Genomic DNA, 20,590 nt, shown 5'->3' with positions numbered 1-20,590 from the left:
TCAGAAAGGAAGGGAATATAGTATCATCGGTCTTTTTAGACATGTCTGAAGCCTTTCATGCAGTTTCCCCCCACAAACTACTAAATGTTCTCTCCAACCATAACCTCAGTTCCTCTGCTCTTACATGGTTCTGAAGTTACCTAAAAGGTCGACAACAGGCAGTCAAATGGCTACAAGACCTCTCCCCTCTGTTCCCATTCACATTGTGTCCCACAGAGATCCATTCTTGGACCTCTCCTTTTCAATGTATTTATCATTGACCTCAACACTGCCATCCCCTAGCCTCCATAATCCAGTATGTAGCCGAGGCTACACTTATATGTGCAGCAACTACCATACAACAGCTCCAAAACACAAGACAAAAGTTCTTTACTCAAATTGAATCATGGCTAGCTAATACACAGCTCATACTAAACCATAACAAAACCAAACTCATGATCTTCCACCCCACCAGACCCTCAAACTCCCCATCTACTTTTCACATGACCACTAGTAACAACACAAAAATTACACCAGGCTCACAAACAAAACTACCAGGTGTCATAATTGATAAGTTTAGTTTTGACCTTCACATAGCGCAAACAGGAATACAAAAAAATGGAACTCCTTACAGAAACAAAAGATCTCTTACAGCACCCACTAGAGTAGCTATAGCTAGACCCACTGACTGTTGACACTATCTCCCCCATACTCATCAGTCTTAAAAACAGACCTAAATAAATTAGAAATGTATTATAACAAAATAGCAAAATTTGCAACAGACTCTTCACACAGGATTCACCACTGTCATGCCTTAAAAAAACTCCCTCAGCTGTTAGCATACACTCAGTTAACCATGGCTCATAAACTGCTGTGCCAGTCTAAAAAAACTCCAGCTCTCACAAATATTGTACAGCCCTATTTCAACAATCATCCTGTCCGATCAGGGAGTAAAGCATTCCTACAGGTTACCAAATCCACAAACACCGCCGGAGATTCTCTATATTCTATTCCTCTATGTAGCAAAACACACTTCCTCCTACTCTTAAAACTACCCTTAACCACAACCATTTTAGAAAACTCACAGATTATTTAGCCAGCTAGTGGCTATGCTCATGTAACAGTCCAGTTTAAGGAAGTCAACTACTACTCCTTTCTCCTCTCATAAAACTAACATAAATATTGCAAGATCAAATAGTATGTGCTAACGTATACAACCTAACATTTAGGTATAATTACTACTTAGAAGATCTTACCTGTGGAATGATTTTTTCATTGTACAAAATACCGTAGTTACTGTGCTGAGCTTTGTATCTGTATGTTGTTACTGTATGGATTCTTTCGTATTCTTATGCATTGTATGTACATTTTTTTTACTGTATGTGGAGCTTTTCTTCCCGGGTCTCCACCCAGTTGAACCTTCCTGGTAAACAAATGTAAAATAAATAAATAAATAAATTCTTGACAATGTAAACATAGTCTGTTGCACCTTTCTTTTCATGTGGCATATTTCCTTTTACTGGTAATTTATCTACTACCATTCTCCGCAGAAAATCTTTCTGATTGCACCATTTGCTTCTTATTTTTGCTTTATTTTAGTTTTTTTGTCATCTGTTAGATTTTCCCATGGGTTTACATAGTAATGTTTTACCATTACATTCTAATAACATACTATCTGATGTTGTCAGTCTTCACATAATCCTTGACTGTGGGCTGTGTTCCGAACCTCGGAACCGACTCAGCCGTTTATTTCAGCTCATGCCTTCCAAACTCTCGAGCAAGTATTTACCCGTAATGCTCCTCTCAAATTACCTCAGATCTCGTTTGCTGCTTCATATGTTAGATGTGTACAACCACTCTCAAGCTTTGGCTAATAGTTAAAGTAAGTTTATTTTTCTTAAAAATATCCTTTTTTCTCTATGCAAGTCTCCCTCTTGTTTTTAGTGTCCTTTTCCTCTACCCGTTTCTCTCATTAGCTTAAATAGCACACGTGTGTGTGTGTGTGTGTGTGTGTGTGTGTGTGTGTGTGTGTGTGTGTGTGTGTGTGTCTACCTCACTCTACTGCTCTACTGTTGGTAGTTCGTTCCCAGTACCATTGTTGATACTTCTTTATACCTATTCAGGTATTCTTTTACCATCTTTGATGTTTCCTTTTCTTTTTTCCTGTTAAAAGAAAAATAAAGCTTTCTCTGTTCCTTTCTGGTGAGTGTGTGTGTGTGTGTTATTATTATGGCTGATAAATCTGAATCTCCAGCCAAGTTATTTAAAGGCACCTCAGGGTTTAAAAGGTGCCAGAAATATGAGAGGAAAATGCCCATTTCGGATGGGCATGTGTGTTGCATATATTGACTAGGTAAAGTTCACCTGGAGGAGAACTGTTCAGTTTGCCATGGTTTTTCTGCTAGGACACTTACTGAACAGAAAAACAAGCTTATTCTTAAAGGACTGCTAAAAGGTGGCATTGAAGAGGCCATTTCTGGGTCCAAAATGGAAGCCAGTTCTTCATCTTCACCATCCTTTTATTCTAAGAAATGTACTTCCTCTGTTCCTAACACTTCAGAACCGCCTAAAAAGGTTTTTAAGCAACCTTTGGTGTCGAAGAGTTCCACGGCACTGAATGGCAAAAAAGATTTGGTCGATCCAAGACCCCCTAGGTCTCCTTCGACTGCTTCAGTTTGATCCACTAAGAGTCTCTCAGAATCGGACATTGAGACTGGTGGATCAGCTCCTGACAGCGAGGGGACTGTCTTCGTTTCCTAGCCAAACTGGCACTGGCCATATTACGAAGCCATCCATTATCCCTCCTCAAACTCCTGTTGAGTCACTAGAACCCTCTGTTTTCATATTCGTGGCTTCGACTGTCTCTGTTCCAGTAACAGCTTCTCCAAAACTGAGGATTGCCGTGAGGACCTCTGGGCTTTGGGCACCGGAGACCTCCTGGGGTCAAGACTCCCTGGCCGGTTCCAAGGTGCATGGATCACCTTCATTAATTTCAGAGCCTTCCATGACCCTCGGTGCTTCAGCTTTCATTGGATCAACCCAGGCTTGGGTTTCGGGGGTCGCCTCCTCGGTACGGGGTGGGACCTCAGTTTTGGGCTCCCATCCCTCTATGGGGGAAGGGCTTCCAAATCATGGAGAAGACTTTGTCCATTGGGGACTCAGTTGCTGCCATATCTGTTGGGCCAGATCTTTCATGTTCAATAAAAGCCCACTCAACTAGACCGGTGGCAACTTCTGCAGGTTTTTTATGCCAGGGCTTCTTTAGATGACATTTGTGCAGCAGCCACTTGGGTCTTCTCCTCATACTTTCATCACTCATTACAAATTGTATCAGGTCTCTAGGGGATGAGCGCCATTCGGTTTGTTGGTGCTTAGGGATATTCTTTCGTGAGACCTCCCAAGATTCAGGTAGCTAGGGACTCTGTCCCACAGTCAAGGATTATGTGAAGATTGACAACATCAGATAAAGAAGTTATGTCTTACCATAATGTTCCATCTGTGTTGTCGATCTTCACTAATCCTTGACATGCCCACTCCTCCTTCCCCCAGCCTGAGACTCTTAGTGGATCAAAATTTCCAGAACTGGTATCATATTAAGGACACATATCTGGTCTCTTATTCTCATTTACTATTTGTCTGTCACTATTTTTGCAAACTCAATCTGAGGTAATTTGAGAGGAGCGTTATAGGTAAAGCCTAGCTTGAGAGTTTGGAAGCCATGAACTGAAATAAACAGACAAGTTGGTTCCAAGGCTCGGAACTGAGCCCACAGTCAAGGATTAGTGAAGATCGTCAACACAGATTGAACATTATGGTAAGACACAACTTTTTTCTTTGTTTTTCCATTTCATCAATTTTTATTTTCCACAAAATATTTTTTCTTGGTAATATTTTATTTCTTCATTTATACACATTCTCTTTTACTCTTCTTTACCATACCCCCAAATTTATCATGCATATATTTATACAGTTTTACTTCTAATGTCCCATCCTTTTCATTTATTCACTTTAAGATTTTGTACAAGTTAAATGAAGCAGCTTATATTACTGGGTTAATTAACCATAAACCTTCTTCTTTATTTATATAGAAAACTCCTCTTTTTACTGAGTTTAATCTAGAATCCTACATAAATGAAAAACATTCTCTACAATAATTCCTTTTCAACTAGTGTTGGCAAAATAAATACACTTGCCAAGTATGCTATTTTCCCATCAGTACTGAATTTATCAAATAAGCCTTCATAGGTTCATACTAGGCTGTCTGCCCTGGGGCAATTATAAGCCTAGCCCGATTCTGTATGGCTTACGCCACCCCTTGATTTGAGTATACTGTGCCCTTTTTAAGGTTTAGTTTACTGTGCCTCTGTCTAATAGTGACACGGGAGTAATCCCTGGGACAAACCTACGATCCCCCATCCACCTATCGAGATACTTCTTGAAGAGATTCAGTGAGGTGCTCTGCCTCACATGAACTGGAATTCTATTCCAGAGCGAAGGGAGCCTCTGGGTTATGAACCTGTCCCTCCAGCAAGTTCTATTTATTTCTGTGCTGAGGTTCAAGTCCCTCGACCTTGTGGCTCTAAGGGATTTAGATTTACTGAGGTGGAGCATGTCCATTAATTCTGGATTTGACATAGCTTTGTATGTCAGGCATAGATTGCCTCGAAGTAGGCGGTATGCAACTGAGTAGAGCTGGAGTTTTTTTAACCGAGCAGCATATGGCATCTGTTTGAGACCCTTGATCCTCTTGGTGAGATACTTTTGGGGTCTCTCTAATTGCTGCAGGTGTCGGGTAAGGTACATCCCAAGAGGGGCATTGTATTCTATGATGGGCCTGATGAGGGATGAATAAAGGGGCACGATTACCTCTCTTGATCTAGATGTGAAACCCTTCGTGATGAGATGGGCTATGTAGAAGGTCTTTCTAACCACTTTGGCAATGTGGTTTTCAAAGGAGAGATTGCTATCAACTTGGGTCCCCAGGTCCCTAATAACTTTCTCTGTACTTAATGGGTTTCCGCCTATGTGGTAATTTGTGGGCACATTGTTTTTGCCAAAGGGTATGACTATACATTTTTTGGCATTTAGCTTTAAACCATGGCGCTGGCACCAGTTATCTGTCTCTGTGAGACCTTTTTGAAGGATGTTTGTGTCAGCTGGAGAGTCGATTATGGTGCCCAGTTTGCTGTCGTCTGCAAACTTGGTGAGCTATAGTCCTTCCACGTTTGCCTGTACCTCAGAAAAGTATATACCGAACAAGAGTGGTCCCAGGACAGAACCCTGTGGGACGCCACTTGTGACCGGTTTCGAGTCTGACATGGCTCCAGCAACTCTCACTCTGTGGGTTCTGTCTTTGAGCCAGTTTGCGACCTATCTTGTGACATAGGGGTTTATATTTAAGCTGGATAGCTTATCTTTGATGCCCGAGTGGGGTATTGTGTCAAATGCCTTTGCAAGGTCCAGATAGGCTGTGTGGACTACCTTCCCTTCATCTATGGCTTTGGTGACTGTTTCGAAGAAGTCAACCAGGTTCAAAAGGCAGGATCTGCGCTTGACAAAGCCGAACTGGGTAGGATCTAGTGTCTGTAGGTCCCCAATGTCTTTGTTTATGAGCTCCATGATGATCCTCTCCATAGCCTTGCAGACTAAGCTAGTCAGGCTTATGGGGCGATAGTTTCCAGGGTCCGTAGAGGCTCCACCTTTGTGGAGTGGGACCACTGTTGCTGTATGCCATTCTGTGGGCACATATCCTGTAGTGAGGCTGAGATTGTATAGCTGTTTTATTTGAGGGATTAGTTCCTCTTGTAGTTCATGTAGGACGCAACCTGGGACACCATCTGGTCCCATGGAAGCAGTGTTTTTTGCTTTGGAGAGGGCAGCCTTCACCTGAGCATCAGAGATGTTTGGGAGGCAGCCCTCTGCCGGGATAGATACTTGCCCTTTTGGGGGGGAGGGGGGGGAGAAGTTTGCACTGAACCTGTCTGCCAGGATATTGGCGATGTCTGTGGGTTCAGTGTATTTTTTGTCGTTTAGAATCAACTCAGAACAAGTCTGGGATTTGCATCCCAGGTTCCTAACAAAACTGAAAAAAGCCTTATGATTGTCTTTGGTGTCCTGTGCAATTTTTCTCTCGAAGCTGGCCTTGGAGGATTTTATGAGGGATCGTAATTTTTTGCTAGTACTGATCAGAGATGCCTTCCCTATTAGGGATTTTGCTCTATCATGTAGCTTCCTCCTTCTGTTGTACAGTTTAGTTATGGCAGGGGTCCACCAGACTGGACGCCTGCCTTTGGATGATTGGGTCTTGGTTTTGTTTGGGATAGCATGATCCACGCATTCCTGGAGATGTCCTTAGAATGCGTTTATATAGGATTCTGCAGTTTGGGCCGTAGTTTCCACTGGCCCTGGGGCCTTGAAGGATTCCACTTCGGTTTTGAGAAGTGAGAAGTTCGCTTTTGAGAAGTTTTTCACTGTGGTTTTCTGGGCTGGGGGTGGAGTCGGGATGTGGACATCCAGTGAAATTAATTTATGGTCTGATCTTACCAATGAGGGATATACTTCTGGTGTGGAGCATAGAGTCCCCATGTTGGTAATGATCAGGTCTAGTATGTTGTCCCCTCTTGTGGGAGTGGTGACTAGTTGTTCCATAGCATTTGAGTTTATAATTTCCAGGAACCTTTGGGCTAAGGTGCTGGGGCTTGAGTAATGCTCCCAGTCAATGTTTGGGTAGTTGAAGTCACCCAATATAATGGTGTTCGGAGAGATCTTCATGTTCTCCAATGTTTTCAGGAAAGCCGAGTGGGATTTCTGACTTTGAGAGGGTGGTCTGTAGGATGCTATAAACTGAAAAGCAGTCTTGCCCACTGTTAGTTGCACATTGATGGTCTCCGATACTTCGTGCAATGCCACTAACTTGGAGGTATGGATATCCTTGATAAATATGGAAACTCCCCCTCCTTTTGTGGTTCGGTCGGGGTTTTGGGGTCGAAAAGCATGATATGAGGTATAGCCTGGTAGTGCTGGGGTGCTCTCTGGAGCCTTGAACCAGGTTTCTGTCACTGCACAGATATCGATGTTCTCCATACTGAGGAGAGCTTCGAGTGCGTGCATCTTGAGGTTAAGACTTCTGGTGTTAAGCAGCATTACCCTTAGTTTCTTGTTCCTTGTGCTGTCTATGGGGGTGGATTTGACTTTTGAGAATTGCCTAAAAAAGGCACTATGGGGGTGGTAAGAGCCTTTGCCAATATCCGAAAGCCCAGTGGTGACAGGTGCAAGCCGTCCCTAGCGAAGCAACGTGGCTTGTCGAGCATGTCATCCCAGGCTGACAGACACCGGATCCCCTTTGAATGACACCAAAATTTTAGCCAATTGTTAAAAATCGATCATTTTGTCTTTGTACTGTGGCATCTTTTTTCTAAATGATCATTTATACGTTTTTCAGAAAAGACAGGTTTGTTTTATTTTTTCCATTGGATTCTACTTGCATCTTTAGCGACAAATTTTATACCTTATACAGAAGTTTAATTCATTGTAAAATGTATATCCTATATCTTTACTACATCACCTAAACCTTTATTTTTCTTTGTTTAAAGCCTTCCCTATCACCTCTAGACATAATTTGTGCAAATTATTAATTCACTTATCCAATTTTTTTTGCAAGTATTGTAATGTCATCTGTAAGTGTTAACAGAACTGGAATTCTTAACCCTTTAGGTGTTGTATATCTTCTTCATTTTGCAGTTTATTTCACATACTATCATATTCATAACTAATGCAAAGAATATACAACTCATTGGGCATCCCTGTCTTACACCACTCTTCATGTGCACCTTTTGGCTTAACCACCCATTTACAAGTAGTTTTACTGTATTATTGCTATATGCTGACACAATTTCCTAACTTTCTTACTTATATTCTTTAATTATTCCCCGTAACATTTTGTGTACAATTGTCTCAAATGTCTTAAGGTCTCCTATCACGATTTTTCCTTCTTTTCTGTTCAAAATATCATTCACAATTTCTCTGTCATTAATAATTGTTGAAAACCCTTCCCCTTTATACTGTATATACTATATTTCATATTTTCCTTTTCACTTTCAAATCTCGTTTGTATTATTTTCATAAAGATCTTATTATTCAATAGTATTGGTTTCCATTTTTTGTCTCCTCTTTTCCTCCTCCTATATGAATTTAAGTATTCCACTGCATAGTTCTTTATACATAAAACCTTCATTTAACCATTCAGTCAAAACTTTAAATTTTTTTGCCAGTCCCGTAAATTTCTATCTATTCTGTACCATATTCCATTTGGTCCTTCAGACAAATCTGTATGTTCTAATAATTTATGTACCTCATATTTAGAAATCTTTTCTAACTCATTTATTTTTCTGTTAACCTTTTTACTTGCCATATTTTCAGTACCTTATTTTTTCTTTAAACATTCTTTGTACATGTACTACAGTATTCATAATCTTTTCCCCGAGTTCTTTCTGTTTCTCCTTTTATATTTCTCTCATTCCGATACCATCTTCCTTTGCTAATCTGCTTAAGTAACTTGGTACTTCTCTTTTTCCTTCTAAAAAATATTTTTGCTTACATAATACTTGTATTTTTTCTTGATTGCTTTCATATTTTTCTTTTTTTCTTTGTGAAAGTAACTTCTATCATTATGGTCTAAAATCTTCCAGTAGATCATTATATATTCTTATATTTTTCTTTCTCAAATTTTCTCCCATTATATTGCCACTGTAAAAAAAAAAAAAAAAATATATATATATATATATATATATATATATATATATATATATATTTCCTTAAATATCCTTCATCATTTAGACAAATTTTATAAAATGCTTTCATAGTAATATGATCTTTCCATGACTGTATTGCTAATCTTTCCATTTTCATTCCATGCCTTCTCGTTTATCCTTTTTATTCCTTTGTTTTTATATATTCCTTGTTTTCTTTATCATTAGCCACATTGCAAGATCAGAAAATCCTGTTTCAGTTACCTCCCCTTCTGTAACTAAAGCTTCTGATACTGTAAAATAATCTATTTGAGATCTATGTTTACCCCTTATTTAAGTCCATAATTTTTTGTCCCAATGTTTTAACTTACCACATCTTATAGCTTCTAACATTTTCTTATTTATTTTATTTGTTCAACATTTGTTGACTGGGAAGGTCTGATTAGGGTATAGTCCATTTTCAGTAGAGGCCTGGGGAGAAACGCTCCAGACGCATGTCTTTGGAATGTGGGAGGAAACTGGAACACCCAAAGGAAACCCATGCGAACCCAGAGAGGACATGCAGACTCCGCACAGAAGGCAACCCAGCCAAGAATCAAACCGGTGAACATCTAGCCGTGAGGTGACTGTGTTAACCACTGCACTACTGTGCCGCCCATAATTTCCTTTTTTTTTTTTTTTTTTTTTACACTTGCCTCTTAAATCATAATTGGTCTCCTGTTACAGTAAACTGTCAGTTAACTGGAACTCAAGCAACCAGAAAAAAAAAAATATCAAAGAAAATACAGTACAATTTTCCTGTGTTGCACTTTGTTTTCCCCGCAGAAACATACCTTACGTTTTTAGAGTTTAAGAGATTTAAAAAGGAAGATGGGAATAAATTCCCTCTCTCCCCAACCTGAGAGCAACTCAAACCAAATATTATAAGGTACAGTATTAGTCAGGCCTTTTTTTAAAAGCAACTCTCAAGTAACCAGAAACTACAGTTATCCGGCATCTACCAATCCGCATGGGTGCCGGTTAACTGAGAGTTTACTATATTATAATATTTCATTTATCTTAGAGTATAAAGTCTGATGAAATAAGTTTCCCTTTCTGTACAGTTATTGTAAGCTTGTAATGTTATAATGTATACTTTTTCTTTCCATTTTAAATCTACGACGGTTAATCTTCCCATTTTTACTAAAGTTACATCAAATATCTTTACTGTATTTCTACAGAATGTGGGTATTCCAGAACATGTCTCTTTTCCCAAATTCCAGATTCTTTCCTCCCCATAGTTTCTCTGTTTGTAGTCTTCCTTCACTTGTTAACAGTCTTGTATCTTCTAATACAATTACATCTACATCACATGTATTACACCATTCTCAAATTCTTGTTCTTCTTACTACACATTTACAGTATTCTAAAATTTTCATTTTCCTTAGATTCATGGTTTCATAAGTTCATAGCTACTTACACTATAGGTTTTTATTTATTTATTTTTATTTTACATGTATTCACTGGGATAGACTTGACTGGGCCAGTGGCCCATTTTCGGGGGGGTGGCTTTCCAAGAATACAACAAAAATTTAGTAATGGATTAAAAGACTGAAATATTACAGATATTTCAGTATACAGATTAAACAGTATTTCCAAAAAAGACATTAAGCCTTATTAATAGGATTGTTAAGTTGACGTAGTTAGTGTGTAAAGATTTCTACAGTGCTACCTCTTCTTCTTTCGGCTGCTCCCATTAGGGGTCACCACAGCGGATCATCTGTTTCTATTTCTTCCTGTCCTCTGCATCTTGCTCTGTCACACCAACCACCTGCATGTCCTATCTCACCACATCCGTAAACCTTAACTTAGGCCTTCCTCTTTTCCTGTTACCTGGCAGCTTCATCCTTAGCATCTTTTTCCCAATATACTCTGCATCCCTCCTCAGCACTTGTCCAAACCAATGTAATCTTGCCTCTCTGGCTTTGTCTCCAAACCTTCCAACCTGGGCTGACCCTCTAATATACTTATTCCTAATCCTGTCCACCCTTGTCACACCCAGTGCAAATCTTAACATCTTTAACTCTGCCACGTCCAGCTCTGACTCCTGCCTTGTTTTCAGTGCCACTGTCTCCAACCCATATAACATAGCTGATCTCACTACCCTCTTGTAGACCTTCCCTTTCACTCTTACTGGTACAAATCACTCCTGACACTCTCTTCTCCACCCACTCCATCCCGCCTGTACTCACTTCTTCACCTCTCTTCCACACTCACCGTTACTGTGAACTGTTGATCCCAAGTATTTAAACTCATCCACCTTCGCCACCTCTACTCCCTGCATCCTCACCATTCCTCTATCCTCCTTCTCATTCGCACACATATATTCTGTCTTAGTCCTGCTGACCTTCATTTCTGTTCTATCTAGAGCATATCTCCACCTCTCCAGGGTCTCCTCCACCTGTTCCCTACTCTCACTACAGATCACAATGTCATCTGCAAACATCATAGTCCACAGGGACTCCTGTCTGATCTCGTCTGTCAACCTATCCATCACCATTGCAAATAAGAAAGGGCTCAGAGCTGGTCCTTGATGTAATCCCACCTCCACCTTAAACGCATCCGTCACTCCCACCGCAGACCTCACTGCTGTCGCACTACCCTCGTACATATCCTGTACCACTCTTACATACTTCTCTGACACTCCCGACTTCCTCATACAATACCACAACTCCTCTCTAGGCACCCTGTCATATGCTTTCTCTAAGTCCACAAAGACACAATGCAACTCCTACTGACATTCTCTGTACTTCTCCATCAACACTCTCAGTGTAAACATCGCATCTGTAGTGCTCTTTCCTGGCATGAAACCATACTGCTGATCACTAATCGTCACCTCCCTTCTTAACCTAGCTTCCACAACTCTTTCCCATAACTGCATGCTGTGACTGATCAGTTTAATCCCTCTGTAGTTACTACAGCTCTGCACATCACCCTTATTCTTAAGAATAGGTACCAAAACACTTTTCCTCCATTCCTCAGGCATCCTCTCACTTTCCAAGATTTCATTAAACAATCTAGTTAAAACCTCCACTGCCATTTCACCTAAACACCTCCATGTTTCCATAGGTATGTCATCTGGATCCACAGCCTGCAGTGCTACCAATTTTTGGTAAATGCAAGCTGTACTCCTTCAGCAGCGTGAGTTTAAGACACAAAAGTGGTCAGTGGAAAAAGAGGTTTAGTAGGAGCTTACTGTTAGGTGATGTGAAGAGTGGGGAGAGAGAAGGTTAAGAGGAGATTTAACAGGAGGTAACATTTGAGGCAAAGTGAAGAGAGAGGAGAGATAGTTATCCAGGGGTGATACGGGAACAGAGCCAATTACTGTTTAGATGTTCTTTAAGAAGGAGTTTGAATTTGGAGGTTGTAGGGGTATTTAGTTTATGTTGGGGAATGCTGTTCCATATTTTTGCAATTTGATTTGCAAATAAGGAGTCTCCAAAAGTGTTGCTGGATTTCTTAGGTTTTAGAGTAGTTTATTGGATGAGCGAAGGGTACAGGTTGCATTGTAAGGTTTGGACTACGTTAATTAGTGTTGGACAATGTTGTATCTTGTGCCTGTGAGTCAGACACCGTAACCATTATACCAAACCATTAGTTGTATATATTCTTTTACATCCAGTTCCTTTCTTTTTTTTTCTTTTGCACTTATCCCTTTTAATTTTCTTTTCCTTTTACCCTTTACCAGTAGAATTTTTTTCTTGTATTATCTCCCAATTTGTCATCTTCATCACTTATTTCAGAGCCTTCTTCTATGTCCTCTTATTTTTTCTCATCTAATTTTCTTCTATTTCTACTACTACTAAAATTTCTTCTCTGTGCACAATCTGTCCATAAATGTCCAGTTTTGTTACATTTATAACATTTTAGTTCACTTTTTTTTTTGCATCATGTCCCAGTTCCCCACAAATTTAATATTTTCATTTACCATAGTTACAGATCAAATGCCCTTCTTTTCCACAAAAAAAACCCCCAAAAAGCAAAACGTGTTTTGGGTTGTCCCCAGTATTTTACAACACCTCATCCCACCCCCACATTTATCATACTTGATGTATGTATAATTTTTTTCGCTTTTTGTTTTTAACACAATATTACAGTCCCATCCATCAGTCTGTGCCCACCTCTGTCCAAAGTTGTACACAAATTTTCATTTTATGTTTAAATGTCAAATGCTTTTGTCACATAAAGATTGCATGGGTTACACAGTCTTTCTTTATTTTCATAGTCTCCCAAGAAATGTTCCATCGAGAAAAGTCTCACCTATAATGTCACAAAATGTGTCTTTATTAATAAGAATAAATACTCTTACCTCGTGCTTTTTACCCCCAAAGCAGCTATGAAATTGTGCCACACTTCATATTTGTCCATTTCTTTGTCTTCTGTATTTTGAATCCATATTCATCTACCTCTTTCTTTTCTTCTATTCCCCTTCTGCCTTTTTTTACTCTTGTCTGCATATGTTTTCTTTTCCATGTCACCGCCATTCTTTAAGATTGTCTCTGCATTCTCCTTTTGTATTTTCTCCGTAATGCCCGCAGGTAACGTCTCCTTTTCAGGCTCACTCTGCATCACCGTTTTTTAAGTAAATCATCCCGCAACCCTCTCAACTGGAGAGTTATTTATCTATCATTTGTTGACTCATCCCCATCAAACAGATTTCTTGAAACAACTCCTAAGAATCCTGCATGCATTCTCCGGTCTCAGTATTGGATTTCTCCTCCATTTCTCCCACCACTCCGTTATCTAATTCTCTTTCCATCTGCCTCCCTGATTCTCTGGGCTGCCTCCGCACCTGGAATGGAAACATGAAATGCTCATGCAAAGTTGGCCCCACTTGGAACAATAAGTAGGAAGGGAAGTTCCATGATGCTCTGACCAAATTTCCCCTAGTAATATAAATACCAAGAGACAGCTAACCTAGTGAGACTGACTGGGTCAACAAAGGAGAAGAAAAATTGAAAAGTAAAAGTAGCTCATAGCAGTGGACTCAGAAGGCACATGTCTTGCACTTGTTTGGCTTCCTGACTAAAAATACTTTTTTTCCTCATTGTAGAAGTTATTTCATAGGTACTGAAATGTCGCCCTTATAGCTCATTTCACTCCCAGTGCTTCAGGTGAGATGCGGAGAGATGTGAATGATCATCCCTGACAGAAGTTTGATAGATTCCGGAGTTAGATCCCTTCCTTCTCTAGACAGTGACTGGAGTGCAAGACAAACCTTTACAAAGAAAGTAAATAAGTAGAAAAGTCAGTAAGTAGTAAATTAAATTGAATTTTTGATTAAAAAAATTAGTTTGTAATCATTAAATTATCTGTTTGCATGCCGGGGTCTCTATGATAAATTCACGTGTACATGTTTTTGAGTAGAGCTTGCCCCTTTTATTCCCATATGTACCCCGGCTTCCTTCTGCACCTTTTACCTATTTAACATACCATTATGCCCTGTTTAGGTCTGATAGGATTGTTTCTGTCATCATGTGTGACACTTGTGTCATTGAGGATTACCATCCTGCCAATATACAGCCAGCCTGCCAAATTCCTAATACTAGGTTCCTGAAGTAATGCAGCACTGAATCAGACTGCATTTTAGAACATGTCTGTTCTTTTTTTTATTTCTTTTGCTGGGGTTAAAGTATGACTGTATGCTGTCTATTCTTGACGTTGTGTAGCCTTAGAGGTGCATTGCATTGGTGGAGGGATGGGATATGCATCCTCCATGAAGTATAGGAAGGCTTGCGCCTCTGCAAAAAGTTGAACACTTAATTCTGAATTCAGCTGTCACTTACAGCGAGTTGTAGCACTGTTCATTTTGGAATATGTTCTGTGACTTGACTTAGGATAATGTAAACCTGTATCATCAGTCAACTCAGTTGTCTTGTTCCTAAATTTTGACCTTTCTTAAATTTGTGCTTTATGTGCATTAAAAGCCTGGTTATTGATGTTGTGTGTCCTTGTTTTATTTCAGACTTCTGCATGGTCTGTACAGGGTTTAATTTGGAGAGTGAACTTCTTGATACTATTAACAAAGCTGTAATGACCTTAAAACAGACTAATCTGAGAGACGAAGAACATAATTTATCACCACTGTTTAGTCCGTCATTTTTTTAACCAAGGTCACCACTTTGAGAATCAGTCTCTTCGGGTCTCCTTAGAAGTTTTACTTGTTCCAGTCAGCTTTGTGCTGTACGTTAGTTTGAGCTTGCACTATAACAAAATTATATAAAAAATGAACAACCATGCATGTTTTGTGAAAGGAAATTGCAGTATGTAAGTAAAGGAAAGAACTAAGTGGATATTCAAAGCTGCCACATCTTGTTAAATAATATTGAGTAGTAAACCCCAGACGTGTATTTTTGGTCTTAGCATGGCTAAGAACTGATTCTTTTCACTGTGTATCTGCAGTAATGTGCAGAGGAATTTCCTGATGCGTTTCCCAAGGAGTCCCTTGGGTTAATGGCCTGTTGAAATCCCCCTGCTAGTGTAATGTACAGTAGAGGGCTCAAGTTCAGTTTCATAGCTTCACTTGCATGTGGAATGTCAGGAATGCTGACCATTGTTCTCCTTCACAACAAGATGGTACACCCTGATCACTCAAGTATCAAAACATTCCTTGAGGCTTCAGTAGCTGTTTTACAGGTTTCAAGTGGAATTGTCTTAAGTTGGGATTCTCTTCAGATATGTTTGAATAAGACTTGCAACAGTTTTCTCAAAACTTTCCTAAACCCTTTTTCCCTCTTCCTAGGAGAGGAACGTTTGAAGAGTATTATAATGTTCAAGGCTGTTCTGAAAAAGAATCGTGAAGGTGGTAAGGGAAGCAAGAAAGACACTGGTATGTACAGTAGAGAGAGAGATAAAGACGAGTTTACTTTAGCAGAATGTTGTTCAAGGAAAACAGAAAATTAGTTTGTTTTTAGTGCGTGTTAAGTTACAGTCAACTGTTAAAGTTATGTATGTGCAAATATTTATTTGTGAATGCAGCCTCAACAGCTGCACCTTCTGACACCTTTCTTGGAATTTAATATAAGTTGTTGCCCAGTAAAACATTTTAGACACATTTAAAGGTAAACTAGTTTGCACTAGCATCTTCCCCTTTTGTTATGGAAGATAATTCTATAACAGAAGGGAAGACCCGTCCTTTCCATAGTTAACTACCATATCCCCCTACCGTCACAAAAGTGCTAAATAACGCAACTATATTGAAAGCATTTGCCATTCCTTTGCAGAGACAGTAGCAGTTAAAAATGCTGGATTACTCTGTGACATATTGACATTTTTCCCCGCAAGCAGCATGCCTTATAGGCCGTGTCATCATATCACAGCCTACTCTAACTGGTGCTAAATTCTTCTACTCTGTGAAATTTAAGTAAACATTATTGCAGAAATGTCAGTTTAAGCATTTTATCTTTAACTGTGATATTTTCAGAGGTACGATTTCTAGCAAAATTGAGTGCGTCATAATTTATTTTGCCACTAAGTACTTTTACGGTTTAGAAGATGATCATCTTTATATATGTGGATCGTGATCTGTTATAAAGATGATCACTGAAAGTGGAAGTAGAGTTAAATAGCTTTCAGGATATCAGAGTCCTCTTAAAATACGGAAGTTCAAGTCTCATTGAGCCTACTTTGTTAACAAAATCATGTGAGTAATGCACACAAATGGCTTTTTTCCACTACTAAAGTTGTCTTTAGAGGAAATGGGAGCATGGGTATCTGCTAGTGACCCTGTTCTATATTTTTAGACAAGTATTGTAATGATTTGTTGTTTATTTTACAAATTACAGTTCACAGTTGTCACTAAGGATGTGTTGTTTGTTTGGAAGTGGTGGGTAGGCATTTCTTAGCCAGTGGCGTTTAAACTGGAAACATGTTAGCCTTGGTACTGAGTTTATACCTGGCAGAGTACAAGTCTGTTTTTCTGCTGCACGCTTAGGAGATGGTGACAATTATTTCAATAAACAGAACCTGGAGTTAAGTTGGAACAGGTGCGGATATAAACATGAGGCATGCATAGCTGAAGTCATGGCTGATAAATAGCCTAGTTGAATAAATAAGTAGATTCTTAGTAGACGCCAGGGGCATAGTACTATAGTTAATTTTAAAGAATTTATTTTGAAGGTGCTGGGAATGTTTTCTTTGTCCAAGTGAGTGTTACATGGAGTGCATCATTAGCCATCATAAGAAGGTATAACATATTGAAGAGACAGTTCCTTGTTGAATGTTAATATTCTGTTTACTTAAGTGTTCCCTGACTTGTTTATTTATTTATTGCTTTTGTTTTCAAGGAAAGTCTGACCGATTATAAGACCTATTTTCAGCAGAACCCCAGAGAGAAAAGCTCCAGAAAATACAGGTTTTAAAACAAGGTGTAAAAGTCACTGAAATTGGTGTAGACATGTTACAGAATACTAGTTGCACACACTAACTTTGGCAGATGTTTACAAAAAATAAAATACATTTTATTTTGGCAAACATTTTACAAAATAGTAAATGAGTACGAGTATTTTCAAAATAGCTAGGTGAAAGCACCAGAGCAAGCTGATGGTGCAAACAGTAAGTACAAATGAGTGAAGAGTGATTATTTGTTGTATAGGAAAAGCAATGTACTTAAAATTCAAAACTGAATGTCCCGTTTAAATTTAGAGGTTTGATACAGTGACTTGATTGCACAGTTAGGTTGCTTCATACTTTAGCCTAGGGAACAGCATTGATAGAGCCTTGAGCTTATTAGATGAGACTTTAGTTGTGGTTTGAAGGATTGTAAACATTGTGCTTGTTTAATAAAAAGTGGGATAGTGTTCAGTATTCTGAAAATGTTTGATATATATATATATATATATGTATATATATATATATATATATATTTAGGTATATATATATATATATATAGATATATATATATATATATATATATATATATATATATATATATATATATATATAGATAGATAGATATAGAGAGAGAGACCGGCAAAGTTTTTAAGAGTTGGTCTGCAGGACATAGAGATTATGCTGGAGTATAGGGGTGAATTATGTTGGTAAGGGCTGGACAGTTTTGAGGTTTGTTGATAAGGTTGTGTGTGATGAGATGCTGGGTGTATGTTTGGTGATGTGGCGGCTTTGTTGTACACTGTTAGACATTGAGTAGCCTGTAGGTTAAGTATCGCTGCAGAGTAAAGGAGTATGGGCAGGAGGAGACTAGTAACTGTCTGCTTTCTGACACAAGCAGGATGATAAGTTCTGATTCTGGATAGGGAGCCTAATTTTTTGATGTATTTTGTCTTCTATATGTTGAATCTGATGATCAAATTTCAGATTTCTGTCTATTAAGTATGTCCTTGGAGTTTGGTAAACTGAACAAGTTCAGTTTCTAGCTTATCTTGGAATGTTAGAGTGAGAATTTTTTATGCATATGTTGTAGGGATTTTTTTTTTTTTAATTGAGGAGCAGCTGATTGATGGCTAGCCAATTTTCTATTCAGTTAAAGAACCCCTGAGTTAGTTCTTGCAGAGAGAGTTAAGTTTTTGAATAGAAGAGGTAAGTGTGGAACCATACGTGCATTTTTACTGGCTGAGAAGAGGTCATTTATAAAGATGTTGAAGAGTATAAGGCCAAGGATGGATCCTGTTACAGGGAGGTAAGATGATTCATTTTACCATTTAACAAATTGTACCTATTTGAAAGATAACTGTGGAACCAAGCCAGGAAGATTGTGTATTCTTTTTGATGCTTGTGTATGCATGTGCACACACGCACACACACACACATGCATTCATCCCTTGCCTGTATAACCTTCCTTCATTCTTATGATGCTGTTACTCTCCTGATACTTTACTTCCTGGTTTAATGTTTAAGCTGAGATCCAGTGACGAAAAGCTTCTGAAGGGCAGCTTGTGGTATTGAGGCTGAGGCATGACAAGAACAGATCCCCCAATGTAGAGTGTCATTTTGAGAACTAATGATCTAAAGTTGTTTTTCATTTGGTCTTCAACCTATGGGACTGGGAATCTAGCTCGGATCTGACTTGGCTGTATACTTCAGCATCAAAGCCGAAATCCAAGCTCCTCCCCTACCCATTATGCCCCACTCTTCCTCTTCCCCTCATGTCTCGTTTGCTGCTCGTTTTTAATAGCACGGGTCGCCGTTTGTCTAAGCTCATCCAGGATTTTTATAGTCGCTGAGTACGTTTTTCTTGTGTTTTTTCTTCTTCTGTCTATCCTATCTTCCTACCCTTCTATCCGTGTTGGTCCGTTTTTGGTAAAAAAAAGAGAGAGAGAGAACTTTTTGCTATCCTTTCCTTTCCTTTCTGTCTCCTTATCTAACATTGATGTCCTTTTATTCCAGTATTGCAGTATTCATCACATAGGTTCATAGGTAGGTACTAGGCTATCTGCCCGAGGGCATTTATAAGCCTAGCCAGTGTGTGTCCGCTTTTGCCACCCCATTGATTAATTAACTGAGCCTCTGTCAAGAAGAGCCAGTGAAGTGATCCCAGGGGTGTATTTTCTGTTACCCATCCACTCGTCAAGGTTTCTCTTGAAGAGTGTTAGTGAGGGGCTCTGCCTAATGTAGTTAGAAATTTTGTTCCAAAGCATGGGGAGTCACTGTGATAGGACTCTATCCCTCTAGCATGTTCTGTTTATTGTTGTGGCAAGGTTTAACTCACTAGAGCGAGTGGCTTGCAGTGACTTGGATTTCTTTAGGTGGAGCATGTCCATCAATTCTGAGTTGGACATGGCTTTGTAAGTCAGGCAGAGAACACCTCTGAGTAAGCGATATGCCACTGAGTACAGCCGGAGTTTTTCTAGTCGGGCTGCATAGGACATATGTTTGAGGCCAGTAATCCTCTTGGTGAGGTACTTTTGTGGCCTTTCCAGCTGTTGGAAGCGTCTTGTGAGGTACATCCCAAATGGGGCATTGTACTCTATGATGGGTCTGATGAGTGACTAGTAGAGGGGCACTGTAATCTCTCTATTTCTAGATATGAACCTTTTAGTAATTGGATGGGCTACATAGAAGGATTTCCTAACTACTTTGGCAATATGATTGTCAAAGAAGAAATTACTATCTACCTGGGTCCCCAGATCTCTTATTACCTCTTCTGTATTAAGGGGGCTGCCACCTATCTGGTAATTCATGGGTGTTTCGTTTTTCCCAAATGGGATGACTATGCATTTTTTGGCATTTAGCTTGAGACCATGACTTTGACACCAGGTTATCCGTCTCAGTAAGCCCCCTTTGGAGAATTTTCGTGTCAGCTGGAGAGTCAGTTATGGCTCCCAGTTTGCAATCCTCTGCGAACTTGGTTAGCCATAGTCCTCCTGTGTCTGCCTGTACTTCTGAGAAGTATATGCCGAACAGTAGGGGTCCCAGGACCGAGCCTTGTGGGACACCGTTTGTGACTGGTTTAGAGTCGGACCTGGAGCCCGCTATTCTTACCGTATGAGTTCTATCTGTAAGCCAGTTGGCAACCCATCTCGTGACATAGGGGTTTATGTTTAGGCTGGTGAGTTTTTCTATAATTCCCGAGTGGGAAATGGTGTCAAAAGCCTTGGCGAGGTCAAGGTAGGCTGTGTGAACCACCTTCCCCTCATCTATGGCCTTGGTGACTGTCTTGAAGAAGTCAACCAGGTTTAGTAGGCATGATCTGCCTTTAACAAAGCCGAACTGGGTCGGGTCAAGTGTTTGGAGGTTCCCAATGTCTTTGTTAATGAGTTCCATGATGATGCGCTCCATAGCCTTGCAGACCAGGCTAGTCAGGCTTATGGAGTGATAGTTACCAGGGTCAGTTGTAGCCCCTCCTTTGTGGAGCAGAATAGCCATTG

At 39.5% G+C, this 20,590-nt stretch overlaps 1 protein-coding gene across 2 annotated transcripts in view; it reads left to right on the top strand.

The window, feature by feature from the left end:
• The window catches only part of TANC1 (tetratricopeptide repeat, ankyrin repeat and coiled-coil containing 1), a 3,647,153-nt gene that overhangs the window by 1,023,527 nt on the left and 2,603,036 nt on the right, over positions 1–20,590 (top strand). For both annotated transcript variants that reach the window (XM_044074752.1, XM_044074753.1), the window contains exon 4: positions 15,508–15,594. In XM_044074752.1, coding sequence (XP_043930687.1) covers positions 15,534–15,594 — 61 coding nt within the window. In that variant the 5' untranslated portion in view covers positions 15,508–15,533. The remainder of the gene's footprint in view (positions 1–15,507; positions 15,595–20,590) is intronic.

The sequence above is a fragment of the Protopterus annectens genome, chromosome 6.part0 (genome assembly GCF_019279795.1).
Source record: "Protopterus annectens isolate FY-2018-M chromosome 6.part0, PAN1.0, whole genome shotgun sequence".
NCBI classification, from domain to species: Eukaryota; Metazoa; Chordata; order Ceratodontiformes; family Protopteridae; genus Protopterus; species Protopterus annectens.
This window is presented reverse-complemented; position numbering and strand designations above follow the sequence as displayed.